The sequence below is a fragment of the Cervus canadensis genome, chromosome 22, assembly GCF_019320065.1.
Source record: "Cervus canadensis isolate Bull #8, Minnesota chromosome 22, ASM1932006v1, whole genome shotgun sequence".
NCBI lineage: Eukaryota > Metazoa > Chordata > Mammalia > Artiodactyla > Cervidae > Cervus > Cervus canadensis.
The window spans coordinates 29889506-29913109 of record NC_057407.1 but is presented as its reverse complement, the minus strand read 5'-3'; the positions used below and the strand labels follow the sequence as shown (position 1 = coordinate 29913109).

The 23604-nt window shown below is 41.3% G+C and overlaps 1 protein-coding gene across 1 annotated transcript in view; it reads right to left on the bottom strand.

The window, feature by feature from the left end:
• Positions 1-6467: 6467 nt before the first annotated feature.
• LOC122424973 (collagen alpha-1(III) chain-like) overlaps positions 6468-23604 on the bottom strand; it is a 51008-nt gene continuing 33871 nt past the window's right edge. The window contains exon 2 of the mRNA XM_043443258.1: positions 6468-9457. Within this exon, the coding sequence (XP_043299193.1) occupies positions 9436-9457 (22 nt within the window). The 3' untranslated portion in view covers positions 6468-9435. The remainder of the gene's footprint in view (positions 9458-23604) is intronic.

Here is a 23604-nt window from a genome sequence, read left to right as displayed (position 1 = left end):
CAAATTAGTAATACATGTATAATATATACTGTGTATTTTTGTAAGTAAGTATATATATACTGTATATTTAACAATGTAAGTAGTAGAACTGCCTATATAATAGAAACCACAAATACGAGCCATATATATGGGCTAAATTTCCTTATAGCCACATTTTAAAATGTAAAAAGTACCTGCTTCCTCTTTAGATGAAATTAATTTTTATAAGCTCTTTTATTCTTGTATGCTCAGCATATTATTTCAGCATGCAGTCAGTATTAAAAAAGCTAATGAGATATGTTGTCTTCTTTTTTATACTAAGTCTTTGACATTGTGTATGTCTTTAACACTTACAAAACCATCTCAATTCAGACTAGTCACATTTCAAGAGGTCCATAACCACATGTAGCTTGTGGCTACCATATAGCGGAAGTATTTAGTATAAAATTATTGGATAGCATCACTGTAGAGAACAAGTAGAATTTGCAGTGTAAAGTAGAAATTCATTGTAGGGTGTAGGATCTCCCTCTTTTTTTTTTAAAAAATTATTGAAGTATAGTTGATTTACAATGTTAACTTCTATGGAGCAGAGTGATTCAATGATACATGTATATACATTCTTTTTCATCTTCTTTTCCATTATGGCTTATCATAGGATATTGAATATTGTTCCCTTTGGTATACAGTGAGACCTTGTTACTTATAGGATCTCCCTCTTTCTGTTGACCAAAGCTAAAGATCAGGCGCATACTTTAAGATATATAAGCATATATATTTATTTAAGAGAAATTGAGACTGTTCAGAAAGCAGATCTCTGTGTGTAACCCTTACAAATCCACTTCGTTTATAGCTCACTGTTTTTTGAGTGTGCGCTGAACAAATGTTTTAATGTTTTCTTTAAAAAAAAAAAAAAAGTAAAAACATAAAATTGCTGTCTTAACCAGTTTGGGTTAAAATGTGGTAAAAAAAACCAAAAACCCAAAATTACCATTTTAATTGTGTTTAAATAATTCAAGTGTTAAGTATATTCACATTGTTCTGAAACAGATCTCCAAAACTTTTTCATCTTATAAATCTGAAACTCTACCGTTTTTCTCCTTTCCCCAGTCCTCGGTAGCCACCACTGTACTTTCTGTTTCTAGGAATTTGACTGTTTTAGATACTGCATGTAAGTGGAATCACACAGTGTTTTTGTAACTGACGTATTTCATGTAGAATAATGTCCTTAAGGTTCATCACCCATGCTGTAACGTGTCAGAATCCCTTCCTTTTTAAGACTGAATAGTATTCCATTGTGTGTGTGTGTGTGTGTGTGTGTGTGTATCAGTATCAGTTTGTTTATTCATTCATTGATGGACATGTCTCTGATTACTGATAACTGAGCATCTTTTCAGTGCGTGTTGGCCATTTGTATGTCATCTTTGGAGAAAAGATGGGTTCTTTGCCCATTTTTTAGTTGAATTATCTGATTTTTTTTTTGGTTGAGTTTTAGAAGTTCTTTGTATATTCTGGATATTAACCCCTTATTCTGGATATTAACCCAAATATTTTTTAACGGGAAAATATTTTTCCCGTTCTGCAGGTTGCCTTTCACTCTGTTGACTGTACCCTTTGATGCACAAAAGTTTCTAAGTTTGATGTAATCTTCTCTCTTTTTGCTTTTGTTACCTGTGTTTTTGGCATGATACCCAAGAAATCATTGCCAGTCCAGTGTCATGAAGATTTCCCCCTATGTTTTCTTCTAGGAATTGTGTAGTTTTAGATCTTGTGGCTAGGTCTTTAATCTGTCTTGGGTTACTGTTTATGAATAAGAGTAAGGGTCCAGCTTCGCCCCTTTACATGTGGATATCAGTTTTCTCAATCCATTTGTTGAAGAAACAGTTCTTTCTTCACTGACTAGTCTTGGCACCCTTGCTGAAGTTGATGGGATGGCTCACTTTCGACAAGTCGTTTATTAATAAGTGTCAGCACAGTCTTGGATGGTCATGCACATGTCGCTTGCATTTGTGAATTTCTTCAGGTCAGAAGCCAGCCCTAGAAATCTATTGCAGCTGCTTAATTGTCACGTGTTTGGCTTGTAGTAAGGACTCAGTCAGTGTTTCCTGAGTTGAGTTTAACTCATTTGTCAAGTTGTCATCTGTGGTAGAGTGTAAATTCTTGAATGGCAATATTGAAGGACTGAAATGTTAGATTCGAATTTGCTTCACTTTGGCTTACGTTTCTGACCCACCCATTCATTCATTCACTAAACATTGACAACCTACACCTTGTCTGTCACCACCTGCATTCTCATAGCTTGACCAGACTCCGTTTTTCGGTTCCCTGTACATAGCATGCTGTTTCCTCCTTAGCCTTTCCACATGAACGTCCATATCTGGTTAATTCCTATCCCCCTACTCTGGCCTCAGCCTACACATTTCTTCCTAACCCTCTCTAGGTCTGAGTTTCCAGTCTCTCAGCTGCACCAGTGGCATGCTCTACCATTAAGGCCCTGTGCTATCGTTACTACTGAATTTTCTGCCTCTCTATTTGCTTATGAGCTCTGCAGGGGTGTAGATCATATTTGTGGTACTTGTCTGCAGCTTGCACACTTTCACAGGGAGAGTTGAAGACCCTGAAAGTATTATGGGCAAGCTATGATGGGTCTCAGGATGAACCCTGAGGGAAGATGGGTCAGATTACAGGAACCTCTGTGCTTCAGTGCTTGCAGGTTTCCAAAATAATCCTCAGACAGCAGGGAATTTTTTAAAATCTTAGCATAACGTGTTACACCCTCACTGAAACCCTTTCAGTGGCTGTTAGAATAAAATCTAAAGTCCTCATCATCACACAGAAGGCCGTCCATGGTCTAACTGGCCCACATCTCCTCCTTTATTATGTACACTCTTGTTGATCCCCGTCCTCTCTCCCCTTCCCTGTCCTTGGACCTGCAAGCTCCCTCCCTTCTCCAGGTCACTGTGCTGTGCTGTGCCCTCTGCCAACAGGACCTTCCTCCATCCCCCAAATCTCCCTGTATTTGGTTTATTCTCCACATTCCAGCTCCCACATTGCTCCCTTCTGTGCCCACTTTACTGACTATGGCCTTTCTCAATTTCTTTATCTCATCATCCTCCTCTCTTTCTTTCATAAAACTCATCTCTGCAGGTGATGATATGTTGCTTTATTTGTCTTTCTTTCTGTCTCTCTTTCCCATTAGAGTTAAAGCTCTTGAAGGCTGGGCCCTGACTGCCTTGATCACAGCTGCATCCCAAGCCCCTGGAGTTTTAGGTTCTTGGTAGTAATTTTGAATGAATGAAGAAGATTGTATTTGGTGTATTTGGGAATGGGGGGAAGGGTCAGTTAGACATGTATAAGAGAGGGTATAGAATCTAGCTTAGGATCAGTAGTCATTTTGTCTCAGTTTGGCTGTCCCCATAAACAGGCCCTGATGTGAGGCTTCCTATACAAGTAGTTTATCTGGGAGATGATACTAGGAACCGCTGCACAGTGGTGGGGAATGAGTCAGGTTAGGGATGTCAGCCAGTTATCAAGGGTGTTGCCATTGTAGTGACTGGAGCTTCCTTGCGTGGCACGTGCCCCTGTGTGATCAGGGGGCTGAAGGCTGTGCCTCGGGAGACTTCGTTTCTGGCACCCTGGCCCACTCTGGCCCATCAGGAAGGGTGGGCTTCAGGTGTACCACACCAGGTAAGGCCCCAGAATATGAACTGGACACCATTAGCATCTTTTGCATGTATCTGTCACGAAACGGGGTCCATGAAAGGGGATCATCCAGATGGCGTATAATGTATCAAGTCTGGGGAATTTGCAGGCACTACCTACATGATATCCAGGTGAAGCTAGCCAGTGGGCAGTTGCAAGTATCTGTGTAGAGCCCTGAGGAGAGGCGGTGATGTAGGGTGTGTTTGACAGTTGTTGCAGGTGAGGGCATGCTTGAGCCATGGGGTTGGATCGGGTGGTCCTTTTTTACTGAGCCACATGGCAATATTTGTCATCATTGATCTTTTTTTTTTTTTTGTCTTGAGGTGATCTTTTCATGTGTCCTTGATGATATTGTCATACTGTTCTTTCCCTTCTGCCTTAGTAGCATCTGACAGATAATTTATGGAGTGGATGGGAAGAAGGTTGTGGAGAGGCAGGGGGAAGAAGCTGCCCCAGAGGTGTAGGAGAAGCAATTCGGGATATATATGCGAGTGAAGGAAGCAAATGTGGTAGCTACAAGCAATGGAGGGAAATGATCGATTCGAGTCCTTCATGAAATTAAGAATTTGGACTCTGGGGTTTCTCTTTATCTGATTAACAGATCTTTTCTGTTGCATTTCAAAGTTTAAAGGTGTTGAAGAGAGGGAGGGGTGCATCTTCCTATTGGGCAGGACCTGGGAATGCAGGATGAGTGCTGTCAGAGACCAGTTGTGTTGTTAGCTATTGCCAAATAACAAGTAGTAACAAAATGTTGGTGGCATTTAAGGAAGGGCATCTGTTTAGCTCCCATGTCCGCATGATGGCTCTGGGTTAGGTGACCAGGGTTGGAGCTGGCTGGGCGGGTGCCCTAGTCCTGCTGGGATCCTTTGGGCTACTCGCTTGGGAAGTACCCGAGCACACGCAAACATGCCCAGCCTCACCGGGGCTTTTGAGCCTTTAGTCTTGTCATACGTATTAACATCCCTTTGGCCAAAGTGAGTCACATGGCCAAGCCCGAAGTCAGGAGGTCCCCACTCTATCCATGATAGGGGTAGGAAGTAGGTATCTCTGAATGATACTCTGATCTACCTCATAAGAAGAAGGGTCAGAGAAAAAAAGAAACCAAGGGAGCCCATAGCCAACTTCCTGAGCTACACAGCATTATTTTTCTTGTACTCTTGATTTTCCAAGCCCTAGAAAGGGTGCCATTGATTTGCGTAGGTTAGCAGTGTGAGTGGATTAGACAGAACTAACAACAAGGCTTGGCTTCTTCCTCTTCAGAAGAATGCAGATAGGGACATCAGTCAATTACAGGGGGACCCACCTCACAGGGGACATTAGCTTTTAATCCCAACTTTTGCATGCCAGCATCAAGGGTGTAATTTAAGAGGCTTTGCAACTTCTGAGTACAGTCTCTCTTTCGCCACATGGCTGAAGAGCTGATAGAGAAGGTATTGGCAAGGTGAAGAAATAGAGAGAATTGATGATTTGGAGTAGTTGTTATCTCCTCTTTTTATCACAAGCATTCACAATTCTTTATCTTCTAAATCTTAAGTTTATTAATCAGCCTGAGGCAAGGAGATAAAAATATGCTGATACAATTACAGGGGGGTGAGCTGATAAATATCATCAAAGAGTACAACTGAAAACACTTTTTATTTAAATATCTATCTTAGAGAATTTCGGCTTGTGAGTTTACAGTGCTTCTAGGGAGCATGGCAGTTTGAGAGACAGTGACCTCGTCCTTCTGGTTCTTTTGATGACTGTCAGAGCCTGGAAATTTTCTTCCTGGAATCTATTTTCCCCAGCAGTGCCAGGCACATGGTAATGACTCGATAACGTTTTCATGGAGTGAATAAACTGTAAAATTGGAACAGAACCGTCCATGGATATAGTAAGGATATGAATGAAATGACATTTAAAAGATTTTTTAGTCTTAAAGGTAACAAATTCTGAATTCTTCCTGCTTTGAATGGGACATAAATTCAAGAGTATGTGATTTTGTACAATGTAGGGATTGTAAATATCCCCAAATTATATAAATAAGCTTTTTCTTATCCCTTGCAACCTCAGGTACAGGATTTTATGGGCTCTTCCAAATAGAACATGTTTTATGCACAAAGGGTTTTGGATTTTGCAGTATATATTTTTTATTGACAGCTTTGATGATTCAGGGCTGATTGCTATGTTAAGAGAGTGTCAGTTACTTGGTTAATTACATTTATCACCCAGGATCCTTTGTCTCTTCATAGCCACTGAGTGTTTGGAATTTTTGTGTGTTACTTGTGTATTTCCCTCACTGCAGTGAGTATGGTTTTTATACTTAGGTGAAACTGCTAATGTATTGCTTGGTAGATCATGAGCAATGGGCTTCTGACAGCTCTGTTCATTAGTCAGTGTGGGGTAAAAAATAAAAGAAACCACATTGATGTAGAAACAGAGTGTGAACCAGCAATTACCATCAGAGAGCACAATTGAAGCCACATTTTATTTAAATATTTATCTTGTGAATTGATTCATACAAAACAAGAAGCCGTTTTTTTATTTATGAATGGCTTCACCGCTGAAATTTGAAGAGCGAGATCGCTATTTGAGTTGGGTTTGATGCAGTCCATGGCTTAGTGTACAGAGAGCTAAATAACGCCAAATTATTCATTGTGATGTATCATTAAGATTGCTATGTGTGAATGTGTAGAAAGATGATAACGCCGTGCAGCTGTTCACTTTGGAATCCCAACTTTGCATAGTAAGGAGGAAAAAAAGCTGATACATAACTTTTAGTACCAATAATAATAGCAAATATCCAGAGATGCTAACCATGGGCCAATTTTATTTTATATATTAACCTGTGAGGCGAGTACTGTTAACACTTTACAGGTGAGGAAGCAGGGGTACAGTGAGATGAAAGGATTTAGCCACGTTCACACCAGAGTGCGGGACAGGACTTCTGGGGGTCCTTGGCAAAGACCCCACTCCTTGCTGGCCCTACTTCATATTTGGTAGCTCTTGATGGGGACAATCTACCTCAGCTTATACATCAGCGGGGACGAATCTGTGTTCTCTGTCTTACAAGGACTTCCAGTAATGGCAATTGCAAAAATCTTCCAGCTAGCTGGCATCCATTTCATTAGCCTATTTAGAAAGATCAGGTCAGGAGAACTCTGATGCAGGCACTCACCACATATCTCTGTTTATCACCAAACAGGATTGTTTGACCTTCCCTCCCCTCCTGGTACTCCATACACAAGGGAAGACCTTCCACTCATGTCTGACAACCAGGTCGTAGACCAGAGCTTATTTGCCAATTACATTATATAGAAATTTACATTACTGTAGATAAAGGAGCTCCAAGCATCAGTTTGTGTGAGCACTTGGGACCCGTGGGAGACACCTAAAACAAAATCTTAAAATTAAATATTGGCCTGTGGAAAGGATCATGAAAAAAATAAAGCACTAACTGTAGATATCGTTTAGAAGATGAAAGATGAAGGAAAAGGAACAAAAAGAGATAAACATGTAAATAAAGTTATAAATAAGGAAAACAAAAGAAAGATCCACTTTTCTATTGCGTATATTGGGAGGAGATCTATAGACTAACTGGGTTTAAACACTTTTTGCTATTTAAAGAAGTCCTGCCAGAACACAGTGGAGTATGGATGTGGCATCATTTTGCTAAGTATACCCAGATGTGTGAAAATCTGAACACTGACTCACAGTAACCAAACTCGCAAGAGATGGATATAAAGCGGGAATGTAATTCGTTTATGATGCTCTCTGTCACTACAGAAACTATCACATTCTCCTCACTGAGCTCTCTACTGTCTCCCTATGGACAGAGCTTCATGGAAAGCAATATTAGGGATTAGAAAGTTGCTTTCTTAAACATGGTCATAGGAAGGAAAATTAGTCTTGTGACCTCAAAGGATGGTGTGTTAGTTGAGACTGTCTCCAAGGCAAATTATTAGAAATCAAACTTCAGTTGGCTTAAGCGAAAACTACCTTATTAGCTCCTGGGAAGAGGAAGTCAAAGGGTTCTGACACAGCTGGATTCAGGAGTTTGAACAGTGTCAGCTAGATTCTGCTTCTCTGTCACTTAACATGCAGTTGGGCTGTAGGCTTTATGATGGTACGGAGACATGTCTCTTAAAAAGGCTTGCCCCTTGGCCATTGCTTGATGAGGATTTGTTGAATATCCAGAGAACAAGTTCTTGAGCCACGACACTTTCTTCCCAGGAAGTTCTGGAAAGTAGCTTAAATTTTGTCCCTCTGTAGAAGCACTGTAGAGTTTCTTCAACCTTTTTATCCTCAGAATCACTTTAAAATATCCACTCCCAGCCCTTTCTCCTGTGGAGTCTATGCAGTGGATTTGGTCGGAGTCAATTACCTGTGCTTTTAACTAAAGGGGCAGGGATTTCTATGTTTAGGAGGGGAGAGGCACTGGTGTGGATCGACACTGATCAAATTTTAATGTACGTAAGAATGATGTGGGTGGGGATCTTGTTAAAACACAGGTTCATTACTTAAGAAACAGAGACTGACAGAGAACGAGCTCATGGTTGCCGGTGGAGAAGGGGTGTTTAGGGAGTTTGGGGTGGACATGTACACGCTGCTGTATCTAAAATAGAAAACCACCAGGGACCTGCTGTAAGCACATGGGACTCTGCTCAGTGTCAGGTGGCAGCCCCAATGGGAGGGGAGTTCGGGGGAGGATGGATGCATGTATATGTATGGCTGTCCCTCTGCCGTTCACTTGAAATTGTGGCAACATTGTTAATCGACTATACCCCAATACCAAATAAAAAGTTTTAAAAAGTCAATATTAATTGAAAAAAATTTTTGAGTGACTTGTTCTACATTAAAAAGAAACGGAAGTTACCTAACAACAACAGAAAACACAGATTCATATGTGGTAAGTCAGAGATGGGGCAAAAATTCTGCATTTCTAATAGGCTCCTGGGTGATATGAACGCTGCTGGTCTGGAGGACACACATTGGAAACCACTGATCTCAGACTGTTGGTTCTCGACTGGAGTCGGGTTTGCACACCAGAGGACACGAGGCGATGTCTGGAGGCTTTTTTGATGATCACAACTGAGGGAGGCATTCTGCTGGCACCCAGTGGGTAGACACCATCAGTGCTGCTGAAGATCCTACTGTGTGCAGCACAGCCCCCAGCCGTGGAATCATCCAGTCCCAAACGTGACACGGCTGCTGGTGAGGAAGCCTGCTGAGGACTGTCTCCTCTGTGTAGCACATTGCGGTACTTGGTTAGCTAAACTTGCTATACTTGGTTAGCAAGCATTATTTGCTGCCTCCACAGTCTAGTCTGGTCCCCTCCAGGTTCCCTGATGATTCCTTGTTTGGATTTTAGCTATTGGTTGAAGTACTTAAATCACATACTGGCCCTGAAAACAATAGCCACTGTGATCACTCCTTGAGACCCTTTCTGTGCCAGGCGTTGTTCAAGGCATATCATGCACAGAGTGTAAGGGACATTTGACCCTTGAACAACACAAGTTTGAACTCTATGTGTCCACTTGTATGCAGATTTTTTCAGTAAAGACATACTACAGCACTGTACAATCCAAGGATGGTTGAATCCCCAGATGTGGAACTACAGATGGGTCAACTGTAAAGTTATACATGGATTTTCAATTGCATGGGTGGGTTGATGCCTCTACCCCCCACATTGTTCAAGCGTCAACTGTAGATAATATTATTATCCCATTTTCTTAATGTAAAGTCTGAGGCTCTGAGAGGTTAAGCAGCTTTCTTGGGTTATTTCTGCAGCTGATCCAAACTGTAAAAAAAAAAAAAAAAACACAATAATTGTAAAATCATTGGTTATTACATAAATAGCATGTGAATGTAGTATAAAAAAAACACATAAAAGCACACACGGAAAAAGAAATCTGTTACTCCTCTTGCTGCCAGCCATACCTCTCTTTCCCAGAGGTATGGTTGTTCTCAGTTTCTTGGGTGTCCTTTCAGAAAGAGTCTCGTATTAAAAGATAGATCGATATTAATAATTTACACAGAATGATAGGCTACTGTATTAGTTTCCTAGGGCTGTCATAACAAATCACTTCAGACCGGGTGGCTTGAAACAACAGGAATTTATTGTCTTGTAGCCCAGAAGCTGGGAGTCCAGTTGTTGGTAGAATAGGTTTTCCTGAAGGTTCTGAGGGAACATGTTCATACCTCTCCACTAGCTCCTGTGGCTGCATCACTCCAGTCTTTGCTCCCATCTTCACATGACCTTCTATGTCTGTATCTGCATTTCTCTCTCCTTATAAAAACACCAGTGTCTTGATTTGAGCCTACTCTAATCCAGTAGGACCTCATTTTCTGCAAATAAGGTCATATTCCAAGGTACCAGGGATAAGGACTTTAGCATGTTTTTGAGGGGAGCACAGTTCAGCCATCAACAGGTACCAAATTTTGTTTGTATCTTACTTTTTTTCACTTAATGTGTGTTGGGTATTGGTCCATGTCTGTAGCTAAAGAGTTGGCCTTTCAGTGGCCCTGTCAGATTCCACTGTATGAGCATACCATAATCATTTAATAAGTTCTCTGTTAGTGGATGTTTAGGTTTGACAGGTCTTCTATTTGGTACTCACTTTTATTTCTTTCCCTTTATTTTTAGAGCATCACCAAGCAAATGGGAAAATAAATTACTCCCCATACATTCGTATGTCTCAATTTCTCAGTCAGGAATGACCAATAAAAACCTATTATAGAAAGTCCAGAAATGTCTTTTGTTTCCTAGCATGGAGGAGCACAGTTTCACAAACTCTTGTTCAGTGATGACTGTTACGGTTCACCACGTTTGCTGGACATCGCCAGCACCGTTTGGGGAGCTGCTGAAAATGTAGACTGTGCATTGCAGGCAGATTCTTCACCGTCTGAGCCACCAGGAAGGCCCACAGATTGTGGGGCCCCACACCAAACCATCTCCCAAGTAGGTATGGCCCTGGGAGGCATATTATTAAGAAACTACCCTGTGGTTCTAGCAGATAATTCAGATAGAGAGCCCCCAAACTGTGTTCCTTTAATTGTGTCTTGTACTGGGAAGCTGGTGATAAATATAGTTCAGTCCTTGACCTCAAGGAGCCTGTGGTTTCTTAAGGAAAACAGAACCTCGAACAGATTGTTATGATCTAAGAAAACACAGGGAGCCATCCGCACAGCCCAGGTGTAGAGGCTGGATGGGATGCAAGGGAGGGAGCCGATGCCTTCGCTGAAAGTTGTAAGGTAACAGTGAGCTGAGCATGAGGGCAGTCTGGGCAGAAGACGCCACGTAAGCACAGGCAGAGTGCAGACCCACGTTTGTGTGTGGGGAGAGCCTCGTTTGGGGGTGTCACTGAAATGCGGTGACGGAGGTGGGAAGGGAGGATGTGGGTGCAGGGAAGGCAGCCAGTGTGACATCACACGGGCCTTTTGTATGCCTCCTGGCCTACTCGTGCCTAAAATGAAGCAGCAAGCTGATCCATGATTGGTCCCTAAGGTCCCCTCGGGCAGACTTGCTCATGCAGGAGGGTGAACCCAGAGGTCTGAGGAGACTGATCAAGTGTTTCTCAGTCATGCCCTTGACAGCCTGAGCCCTGGGGTGGAGATGGTGACAGAGAAGACCCGAACCCACAAACGTTAGGTTGCCATCAATAAGAGCAAAGGCGTGAACAGGGGAACAGCATCCCTTACAATCCCATCCTTGTATTTTAAGGAAACTGATGCTGCAGACATTGGTAAGAGGCTGGGGGAAGGTGAAAAGAAACCAGAACCATGGCTATATGGAGGCTAGCCATCTGGAGTCAAGTCTGCCTCATCAAACAATCCCTAATTGTTTTTAATAAGGTACATAAGTTATGTTTGGCTTCCTCTGCTCTGTGCAGTCTCCCTGTTGAGACTGTTTTTTATTTTCTTATGAAACAATAAGGCCAATATAATTAAAGAGCAGTGAACATATTCGCTTCCCAGTGACTAGTGCAGGTAATTATGAGCGCCTTCTTGGAGGAAGGGTGGTTGTTTTTCTTCTTCATGTTGCAATTTTAATAAAGAAGGAGATGGCAGGGTAAGATGAGCACTGGTGAAGTTCCAATCTTCCTTCGTCCTTCCATTTACAGCAAAGAAATGTTCCAGAGCAGACTGGAAGAGGGCCAAGATGGAAACACATGTCTGTCTGGCTCACCGTACGTACTCAGGCCTCGCACAGTCCCTGGTACTTAGAGGATACTTGGTAAATAACAATTGACTGATTATATAAGAACTGACTGACCATCATCAAGAGAAGGAAGGACACAAATATTCTTGGATTACCAACTCAGCACTAGGCACCATAGAAAGATGATGGTGATTGTCCTGTTGAACTTTCCCCTGTAGAATCGGGGACCTTTTTAAAACTGCCAAGGTTGGCAAACAGAGACTAAAAAAACGGAGAGTTGAGTGTCCTGGGACAGCATGCTCAGGGTCAGCATCATGATGTAAAGGAGGTAAAAGGATGGTACAAAAAGATTTTTAAACAGTCATTTTCAGAGAGAACAAGGGAGTAATACAGCGTACAGAAATGAAAGACTGACATTTCCAGCCCTAGGAAGAGCTGAAAAACAAATAAGCACCTGAAATATAATCCTCACAGACTAGGAGGACCAGTGAAGTAGGGAGGGCAAACAAGAAATCACCCTGCGTGGGATATGGGGTCACAGGCATTTTCCTTCGGCTGCTGCTTCTGGAACACATGCTGCTTGTCACATGGTGAAATGCTTCCCGTGTGCTGGAATGTTATGCCTCCTGAGACCCCTGTGAGACATATTCTAGAAACCACAGTTTACCAATGAGGAAACAGATTCTACAGGATAAGAAGCCAGCCCAAGATCCCACAACAAAGACAAAGCCAAGCTCTAAGACCAAACTGAGTTGTCTCCAAACCCTGAGTCCTGATGTCAACACTTGAGTTCAGTTGTTCAGTTCAGTCACTCAGCCGTGTCTGACTCTTTGCGACCCCATGGACTGCAGCACGCCAGACCTCCCTGTCCATCACCAACTCTTGGAGCTTACTCAAACTCATGTCCGTTGAGTCGGTGATGCCATCCAGCCATCTCATCCTCTGTCATCCCCTTCTCCTCCTGCCTTCAATCTTTTCCAGCTTCAGGGTCTTTTCAAGTGAGTCAGTTCTTCGCATCAGATGGCATCAAAGTATTGGAGTTTCAGCTTCAGCATCAGTCCTTCCAATGAATATTCAGAACTGATTTCGTTTAGGATGGACTGGCTGGATCTCCTTGCAGTCCAAGGGACTATCAAGAGTCTTCTCCAACACCACAGTTCAAAAGCATCAATTCTTTGGTGCTCAGCTTTCTTTACAGTCCAACTTTCATATCCATACATGACTACTGGAAAAACCACAGCTTTGACTAGATGGACCTTTGTTGGCAAAGTGTCTCTGCTTTTTAATGTGCTGTCTAGGTTGGTCATAGCTTTTCTTCCAAGGAGCAAGTGTCTTTTAATTTCGTGGCTGCAGTCACCATCTGCAGTGATTTTGAAGCCCAAAAAAATAGTCTGTCACTGTTTCCAAGAGGTGACTGTACTTGAGTTGCATTCCATTTTACCTACACTTCTCACTTCGTCTCAGATGCAGCCAAGGTTATAAGGATATAACTGATTCTGTGCCTCCATCTCATGATTTCCATATTGGCAATATGAAGTCACATGCTGTTTTTAAGAAAACAGTAGCAGATATCAATATGTGATCATAGTCGTTCAATAGCTTATCTTTTTAGTGCTACAGGGAACTAAGAATGAATGGGACATGGACCCTTGAGAGATGTAGTATTTAGCAGCTGAACCAGGGAACTGGGCACAAAGAACCAAGTCACCTGTGACTATACTGGTAATAATAGCATGTTCTTGATAGCCTGCTATGGGCCTCCACACTGAAACACACTTTCCCTGTGCAGAGAGGAATATAGGCAACAAGCCACAGGAGCTCAGGTGAGGAGCCATGGCGTTGAGCTGGTGGCATCACAGAAGATGTGTTAGAAGAGGTGACATTGAGTGGAAACTGAAAGACTGGTGAGAGACCCTAGGACAAAGAGAGGATGGACAGGTCATGAGGGGACTGGTGAGGGGATTCTGAGTGCGTGCAGGCAGGAGTATGATACCAAAAGGGAGGGGTTGGGAGGAGGCTGACCAAGATGAGTCACACCAGGTCACCACAAGCTTGAAATGGCAGACTGAGGAGATTGAGATTTAATAGGTGATATGGAGCTGTTAAAGTCTTTAGCCATCTTTTTTTAGGGCCCCAAGGAAATCAAGCTGTTCAGAAATACTCAGTGAATTTGATAAACAGCAAATGGTTCGGAAGAGCCCCATGTCTTCTATACCTGGTAGACCACTTCAGTTAACCGGAATAGGCACTTAACTCCAAATTGGCCTAGACATGAGGAGCTTAAATGATTACAGTAAGTTGCGATTCCAGAATGAGGTTGATGACTTAAGACAGAGCCGGATTGGAAACCCATGCCAGCTTGTGGGGTTTGGGCCATTCTCCATCTCGTGGTTTCTCTCCTCTGTAGGATTCTTGGGTGGCTCCCCTGGCCCGGCCCAAGCCCTGTCCTCTCAGCAGTATTTGTTACAGGAGTCGATCTCTTTCAGCAGGAATGCCATCCTCCTGGAATCCAGCCTCTCGGCCCAGGTAGCCTCATGTTCCCATCTTTGAACCAGTCTCTGAGATCAGAGGGTCACGTGGTCTGCTGAGCCAACCCTGAGTGTTGCTTCCACACCTGGTATTAGAAGTGAAGGTCGGCCTACCTGCATCTGGAGGACTGAGAGTGGGGAGGAGTGGTTCCTTAGAAAGCAAAAATCTAGGGTGTGGTTACCAGGACGAAGAGGAACACTGGCTTGGCAGACGGAAACAACCCATGTCCATGACAGAAGCTCCAAGGGACCCAGCAGAAGGAGGACCTTTGGGAACACATGGTGATAGAGTCAGTTCTCTGAGGCACGCGAATCAGAAGCATCCTCCAGGATCCCTGATGGGCTGCTTGCTTGACTCCTGTTGCTGGGCCCCCTGTGGGACTATCGACCGCTAAGAGGGTCTTTAGAGAGAGGGAACTCGACTCAGAGTGGGATGGGGAAGTGGAAAGCCAATTGCAGAAAGTAGGAGTTCTGGTTTTTCTCAAGGTTTAGGAGCTGTGAGCCAGAGGAAGCAGTTGATGTAATCACTTCTGTAGTGTTAGGCCTGCAGTTGCCAAATCAGGGTGAAATTTGCATGCGGGTTTTCTGTGCAGAATGTTGTTCTCATGCTAATAGAGTTGCTGCAAACACATCTGCCCACCTTATGAATAAATCCTGTGTTTCAACCAGTCGCCTGCTGTTTGAATCTCAGGAGCACCCAGGTCTTCTTGTAATGTGGGTACTGATGGGAGAAAGGTGAGGGTTTTTTGCTTGACCCAAGATATATTTGAGAGCTAGGACTTTAAGGGTAAAGGGGAAGTCGTTCTTTGTCACAGACTGATCCCGGTGAGCAGTTCTTCCTGAACACAGTCTAGAAGTCATCCACACAGGCTCTTCAGAGATTCTGGTCTAAAGTGAATCTCCCTGTAGATCCATTCCTAGCCTGGACCTGGCTGCTTATAGAGGTGTCTGGGGAATTTTTTTTTTTTTTTAAGCAGCATTGGAGGTAGGGAAGGAAGGATTGGGAGTTTACGATTACCAGATGCAATGCCAACTATTATATATAGGATGGATAAGCAATAAGGTTCTACTGTATAGCATAGAGAAATATATTCAGTATCCTGTGATAAACCTTAATGGAAAAGAATATGAACAAGAATATATATATATATGTATATATATAACTAAGCCCCTTTCCTGTACAGCAGAAATTAAATAACATTGTAAATCGTTATGCTTCAGTAAAATTAAACAGACCAAAAAAAAACAAAAACAAAAACAGTACCAAAGCCTGGGCCACCATTAAATCTAGTACTTCAGTTAGATAGTCCATCTGTCTTGGGCCTCATTTTCTGATCTATAAAATTGATAGGCTTTGGCTACATAATTCCTGTTGGTGCAGGCTGTGTGTAAGTGCTCTCTCTGAGACTGGAATTTCTGAAGTATAGCTAACCCATCTGGAGGAGCCCACAGAGCAATAGTACTCAGTAATTGAGCATCAAGTATGTGTATCTTCCTCGATTTCTGGTGAGATTGTGTCCCAGTAAATCCATCACAAACTGAAGATCCTGTAAGTTGAAAATGGATTTAATACACCTCACTTACCCAACATCACAGCTTAGTCTAGCCTACCATAAAAGTGCACGGATCACCCATGTTAGTCTACTGTTGGGCAAAATCGTCTAACACAGAGCCTATTTTATACTTGTGTTGAATATCCTGCCATTTATTTGGATACAGTATCAGAAGTGAAGAACAGAGCGGTCGGATGGATACAGATGAACGGTATAGACTGCTTACCCTCATGAGCACGTGGCTCACTGGAAGCCGCGGCCCCTGCCTGTGCCCAGTATCACAAAAGATTATTGCTAGCTCAGAAAAAAGGTCAAATTTCAGAATTCTGTTTCTACTGAGTCGAATACCACTTTTGCACCATCAGTTCAGTTCAGTCGCTCATTTATGTCCTACTTTTTGTGACCCCATTGACTGCAGCATGCAGGCTTCCCTGTCCTGCACCATAGTGAAGTCAAAAGTCATTAAGTGGGACCATCATTAAGTCAGGACAGTCTGTAATTCAAATTCAAACCTGAAATTGGAAGTTCTCGCCTGAGAGTGGTTTTGCTACCAGGAGACACTTGACAAGTCTGGAGGCTTTCTCGGTTACCATGGATGCTGTGCTCTGGGACTCCAGGGTGGAGAGGCCAGGGATGCTTCCTGCAGCAGCTAGTATTAATATATCCCCTACACTGAGCATGAGCCGCTGTGCTTTTCTTGTGTTGTCGAGGTTGAGAAACTTTGCCTTTGGGAGTTCAGATTTGTCTTCCACAGTCAGAAGCCCCACCTGTGTACCATGATATCGTCAGTCTAATCCTCTAGGGTCACACCTGCTTGGTTCAACTGAGAAGCTGCTAGAAGCTGTTTTTCGTGATAATGCATAACCTAGCTACATATTTTCTGGTTTTTCATTTTGACTTTCTCTTAATATATGAACCACTTTCTATACTGTGACACATGGTTACCAAAGCTTTTTTCCCCTTCTTCCCTCTTGTGTTTCTTCACACCACACCAGTTTGAAGTGGGGGCGAGAGGGACATCTGTTTGGGCCTGAGCCTCTGGAGGAGGCCCTAAAAATGTCTTGAGAAGAACTGAGTTGGAGACCAAAGAGGCGGCTATGTGTGGAGGCCCTGGGCAGCCCTCTCAGCTCCAGAAAGATGATGCTAAAAGAAGCGCTAAGTGCTCCCATCTTGTGTTTATACTATTCCTATTTCACAAAGTGAAAAAAATAAAGTTAAATTAAGAGGTGCTCACCAGCCTTTAGGAGTTGGAGATTTTTTGTAATTTTTCAGAGCCAATTGGCCGACCAGAGGACTTTGGCATTTATGAGATGAACACAATGTACATTAGATATGATGGTGTTTGAGGTACCAAACTATTTATTTTATGGAAGGTTTTCCCATTTTCCCTAGTTGATGAACTGTTCATGCATGACTTATCTTGAGTTTGGTTTGACAAAGTGAGTGTTGCTAGTAAAGGAGGAGAAGAAAACTAATCGATAACACAGGGGGCTCAATCTGCAAATGACCCATCTCCTAGCCTGTGATTCTAGGAGGGTTGCATCTCTAACAAGAGGTGGTGATATCATGACTTTAGTTTAAATGCACTTTGGAAAGATTACATAAGGAGACTTTCTCTAATGGATAAATAGGAGCAACTTAGAATTTTAGTCTCATGACTATTCAAGGAAAAGGATTTTCTAACAAGAAGTATGTATGCTAAATCAAGGTCTCTATGGAGAGCTTGTTATATAAAATAACTGTAAAATTTTGAAGAACTCTAGAAGGAATATAGTTGCTATAGACCATTTTGAAATCAAGACACACTTGTGAAAATTAGTTTCATCATTTTTAGGGTAACGTATAATCTCCACATGGAAAGGTACATTTATAGTATAACTTGACTTTGCTGTCATGGAGGAGGGAAGGAAGCAGTTTGGCCAGAAACGTCAAATTTCCTAGATGCTGAGGTTGTTCCAGATGAGTGAGTGATGATTCCAACTTGTTCATTTCCTTGAAGCGACTAACCAGTCAAGATGCCTCCTCTCCTCTCTGATGAAGCACAGAGGCATCGAGCCAGGTGTGCCCATCTCAGGAAGCACTGGCTCTTTTTTTGTTTTTTTTTTCCCTTGTATTAAAAAATTTTATTGAAGCTTAGTTGACATTGTTGTGCTAATTCCTTCTGTATAGAAAAGAAACTATTATACGTGTGCATTCTTTTTCATTTTCTTTTCCATTATGGTTTGTCATAGGATACTGAATGTAGTTCCCTGTGCTGCACAGTAGGGCTTTGCTGTTTATCCGTCCTGTATGCAGTAGTTTGCCGCCGCTGATCCCAACTCCTGTTCCTTCACACCTCCACTCCCCCTCCCCCTCGGCAGCCGCAGTTCTGTTCTCTGTGAGTCTCTTTTTTTTCGTAGCTGTTGGTTTGTATTGTATTTTAGACTCCACATATAAATGGTACCATGCAGGATTTGTCTTTCTCTGACTTATCTCACTTAGCGTGATAATCTGTAGTTCCATCCATAATGCTACAAATGGCGTGATTTTCTTCTTTTGATGGCTGAGTAATAGTCCATTGTTCCATTTCATTCCAACACACACACACACACACACACACACTATGGAATCTCTCTCTCTCTCCCCCTCTCTTTGTGTATATATCTAGATATAGGCAGGTATCTATATATACAGGTATGTGTGTATATATATATATAGGTGTATATATATATAAGTATCTGTATATATATATAGGTATATATATAGGCATCTGTGTATATATATATAGGTTTATGTATATATAGGTATCTCTCTATATATAGGTATCTGTATATATATATAGGTATCTGTATATATATAGGTGTGTATATATATATAGGTGTATATATATATAGGTTTATGTATATATAGGTATCTATATATATATGTATATATATAGGTATCTATATATATATGTATATATATAGGTATCTATATATATATAAGTGTGTATATATATATAGGTATATGTATATATAGGTATCTCTCTTTATATATAGGTATCTGTATATATATATATATATATATAGGTATCTGTATATATGTGTGTGTGTATATATATATATGTATCCCTCTCTATATATAGGTATCTGTATATATATATATATAGGTATCTGTATATATATGTGTGTGTATATATATAGGTATCTGTATATATAGGTATCTCTTTCTGTATATAGGTATCTGTATGTGTATATATATATATATAGGTATCTGTATATATAGGTATCTCTCTCTATATATAAATAGGTATCTGTATATATATCACATCTTTTTTTTTTTTTATATCACATCTTCTTTATCCATTTCTTTGTCTGTAGATGTTTAGGTTTCCATGTCTTGCTATCTTGGCTATTGTAAATAGTTCTGTTTTAAACATAGGGATGCATGTATCTTTTTGAATTATAGTTTTTACCTGGGTAGGTAAGCCCAGGAGTGGGATTGCTAGATCAAATGGCAACTCTAATTTTAGCTTTTTGAGAAACTTCCATGCTATTTTCCATAGTGGCTGCACCAATTTACATTCCTACCAACAGTGTAAGCAGATTTCCTTTTTTTCACACTCTCTCCAGCATTTGTTATTTGTGGACTATTTACTGATGCCTATTCTTACTTGTGTGAAGTGGTGGCTCATTGTTGTTTTGATTTGCATTTTTCTAATAATTGGTGATGTTGAGCATCTTTTCATGTGCCTATTGGCCATCTGTATGTTTTCTTTGGAGAAATGTCTATTTAGGTCTTCTGCCCATTTTTGTTTTTTTTGATCGGCTTGGTTTATTTTTGTTGTTGTCATTGAATTGTCTGAGCTATTTGTATATTTTGGAGATTAAGCCCTTGTTGATTGATTTATTTGCACATATTTTCTCCCATTCCATAGCACTGACTCTTTATCAATGGATTTCTTTCTGTGAGTGCCCTTAACCAACATTTTCTGATAAAACCCCAGTTTTGAAGGTATCTTGTCCAACAGCCACGCAGTTTCCGAGTCAGATGTTTTATAAGTGACATCTGTCTTGATCAGTTTGCATAAGCAAATGACTTGTCCCAGATTGGTAACAATATTTGCTTAAGTATTTGAGAGGGAATTTCTCCTTTGAAACATCAGAGTCCCAAAATTATATGCCTTATAAAAAAAAAAGTCTTTTTTTAAAAAAACTTTTGTATTGGGGTATAGCCAATTATGATGAACCTAAACAGTGTGTTGAAAAGCAGAGATGTTACTCTGCTAACAAAGGTCTGTATAGCCAAGGTTATGATCTTCCCAGTGGTCATGTATGGTTGTGAGAGCTGGACTGTAAAGAAGGAAGAGTGCCAAAGAATTGATGCCTTTGAACTGTGGTGCTGGAGAAGACTCCTGAGAGTCCCCTGAACAGCAAGGAGATGAAACAAGTCAATCTTAAAGGAGACCAACCCTGAATATTCACTCTTAGGACTGATAATGAAGCTGAAGCTCCAGGATTTTGGTTATCTGATGTGAACAGACAACTCTTTGGAAGAGTTCCTGATTTTGGGAAGGATTGAGGGCAGAAGGAGAAGAGGGTGTCAGAGGATGACATGGCTGGATGGCATCACCAGTGCAATGAACATGAACTTGGGGCAAATTCTGGGAGATGGTGAAGGGCAGGGAGGCTTCTGTGCTGCAGTCCATGGGGTCGCAATGAGTTGGACACGACTGGGTGACTGAATAACAACAGTAATAGTCAGTTATAGTTTCAGATATGCAGTTGACACCACCCTTATGGCAGAAAGTGAAGAGGAACTAAAGAGCTTCTTGATGAAGGTGAAAGAGGAGAGTGAAAGAGCTGGCTTAAAACTCAACATTCAAAAAAACTAAGATTGTGGCATCCGGTCCCATCACTTCATGGCAAATAGAAGGGGAAACAATGGAAACAGTGACAGACTTTATTTTCTTGGGCTCCAAAATCACTACAGATGGTGACTGCAGCCATGAAATTAAAAGACGCTTGCTCCTTGGAAAAAAAGCTATGACAAACCTAGACAGCATATTAAAAAGCAGAGACATTACTTTTCTGGCAAAGTTTCGTCTAGTCAAAGCTATGGTTTTTCCAGTAGTCATGTATGGATGTGAAAGCTGAACAGTAAAAAAGACTGAGCTCTGAGGAGTTGATGCCTTTGAACTGTGGTGTTGGAAAAGACTCTTGAGAATCCCTTGGACTGCAAGGAGATCAAACCAGTCAATGCTAAAGGAAATCAACCTTGAATATTCATTGGAAAGACTGATGTTGAAGCTGAAGCTCAAATACTTTGGCTACCTGATGCGAAGAACTGACTCATTGGAAAAGACCCTGATGCTGAGAAAGACTGAAGGCAGGATGAGAAGGGGACAACAGAGGACCGTATGGTTGGATGGCATCACCGACTCAATGGACATGAATTCGATCAAATGCTAGGAGATAGTGGAGGATGGGGAGCCTGGTGTGTTGCAGTCCATGGGGTCACAAAGAGTCAGAAACGACTGAGCAACTAAACAACAACATAACCAATGAAAAATGTTGTGAGAGTTCCAGCGAAGGGACTTGGTGATACATATACATGTGTCCTATCAAAGAAAGTCTTAAAGCAGAGATAGGAAAGTTGTCACCAATAAGCCAGACTTTGCCAGAGATGTCTGTAATCAGCTTGCCTCATGTTCGGCTTTTTAAAAAATTATGGCAGTACTTAAAACCCAGGATACTGCATGCAAGAAGCTGGAAGTTTCTGACTCTGCTGATAAAGTAGAAGCCCTGGTGTTGAAACCCTCCATCCCATGATGGGAAGGAGCTGGGCAGCTGCTCCCTTGAAGTGGTCATGGTCTGTCCAACATGTCACATAGTCCCCACCCTTCTCTGTTGTTTTTCCAATGCAGTGCTTGTTGTCCTTGATCGTCTTTAGACTGGTCCACTTTTTTCATTGCTCTTAACTGCCTGGTTTATCTGTATACTTGCATTTCAACCACCACCACAAGGGAAAAGATAAAGAAAGGTGTTGATTGATGGTGAGAGGGTGTTTTCATAACAGTTTTGGAAAGTAAAGGCAGATTGGTAAATTCTGTCTGTAATTTATGTTTGATTTTTAAAAGTACAATGACTTGTCCATTATTGGACAGTAAAAGATAATTTGCGTCTAGCACAGGTTCTATTAGAAGATGCATATCTTTTTGTGTATGGTGTTAGAAAGTGTTCTAGTTTCATTCTTTTACAAGTGGTTGACCAGTTTTCCCAGTACCACTTGTTAAAGAGGTTGTCTTTTTTCCATTGTATATCCTTGCCTCCTTTGTCAAAGATAAGGTGTCCATAGGTTCGTGGATTTATCTCTGGGCTTTCTATTCTGTTCCTTTGATCTATATTTCTGTCTTTGTGCCAGTACCATACTGTCTTGATGACTGTGGCTTTGTAGTAAAGTCTGAAGTCAGGCAGGTTGATTCCTCCAGTTCCATTCTTCTTTCTCAAGATTACTTTGGCTATTCGAGGTTTTTTGTATTTCCATACAAATTGTGAAATTATTTGTTCTAGTTCTGTGAAAATACCGTTGGTAGCTTGAAAGGGATTGCATTGAATCTATAGATTGCTTTGGGTAGAATAACCATTTTGACAATATTGATTCTTCCAATCCATGAACACAGTATGTTTCTCCATCTGTTTGTGTCCTCTTTGATTTCTTTCATCAGTGTTTTATAGTTTTCTATGTATAGGTCTTTTGTTTCTTTAGGTAGATATACTCCTAAGTATTTTATTCTTTTTGTTGCAATGGTGAATGGTATTGTTTCCTTAATTTCTCATACACAAAAATAAAATGGATTAAAGATCTAAATGTAAGACCAGAAACTATAAAACTCCTAGAGGAGAACAGGCAAAACACTCTCCGACATAAATCACAGCAAGATCCTCTATGACCCACCTCCCAGAATATTGGAAATAAAAGCACAAATAAACAAATGGGACCTAATGAAACTTAAAAGCTTTTGCACAACAAAGGAAACTATAAGTAAGGTGAAAAGACAGCCCTCAGATTGGGAGAAAATAATAGTAAATGAAGAAACAGACAAAGGATTAATCTCAAAAATATACAAGCAACTCCTGCAGCTCAATTCCAGAAAAATAAATGACCCAATCAAAAAATGGGCCAAAGAACTAAACAGACATTTCTCCAAAGAAGACATACAGATGGCTAACAAACACATGAAAAGATGCTCAACATCACTCATTATCAGAGAAATGCAAATCAAAACCACAATGAGGTACCATTACACGCCAGTCAGGATGGCTGCTATCCAAAAGTCTACAAGCAATAAATGCTGGAGAGGGTGTGGAGAAAAGGGAACCCTCTTACACTGTTGGTGGGAATGCAAACTAGTACAGCCGCTATGGAAAACAGTGTGGAGATTTCTTAAAAAACTGGAAATAGAACTGCCATATGACCCAGCAATCCCACTTCTGGGCATACACACTGAGGAAACCAGATCTGAAAGAGACACGTGCACCCCAATGTTCATCGCAGCACTGTTTATAATAGCCAGGACATGGAAGCAACCTAGATGCCCATCAGCAGATGAATGGATAAGGAAGCTGTGGTACATATACACCATGGAATATTACTCAGCCGTTAAAAAGAATTCATTTGAATCAGTTCTAATGAGATGGATGAAACTGGAGCCCATTATACAGAGTGAAGTAAGCCAGAAAGATAA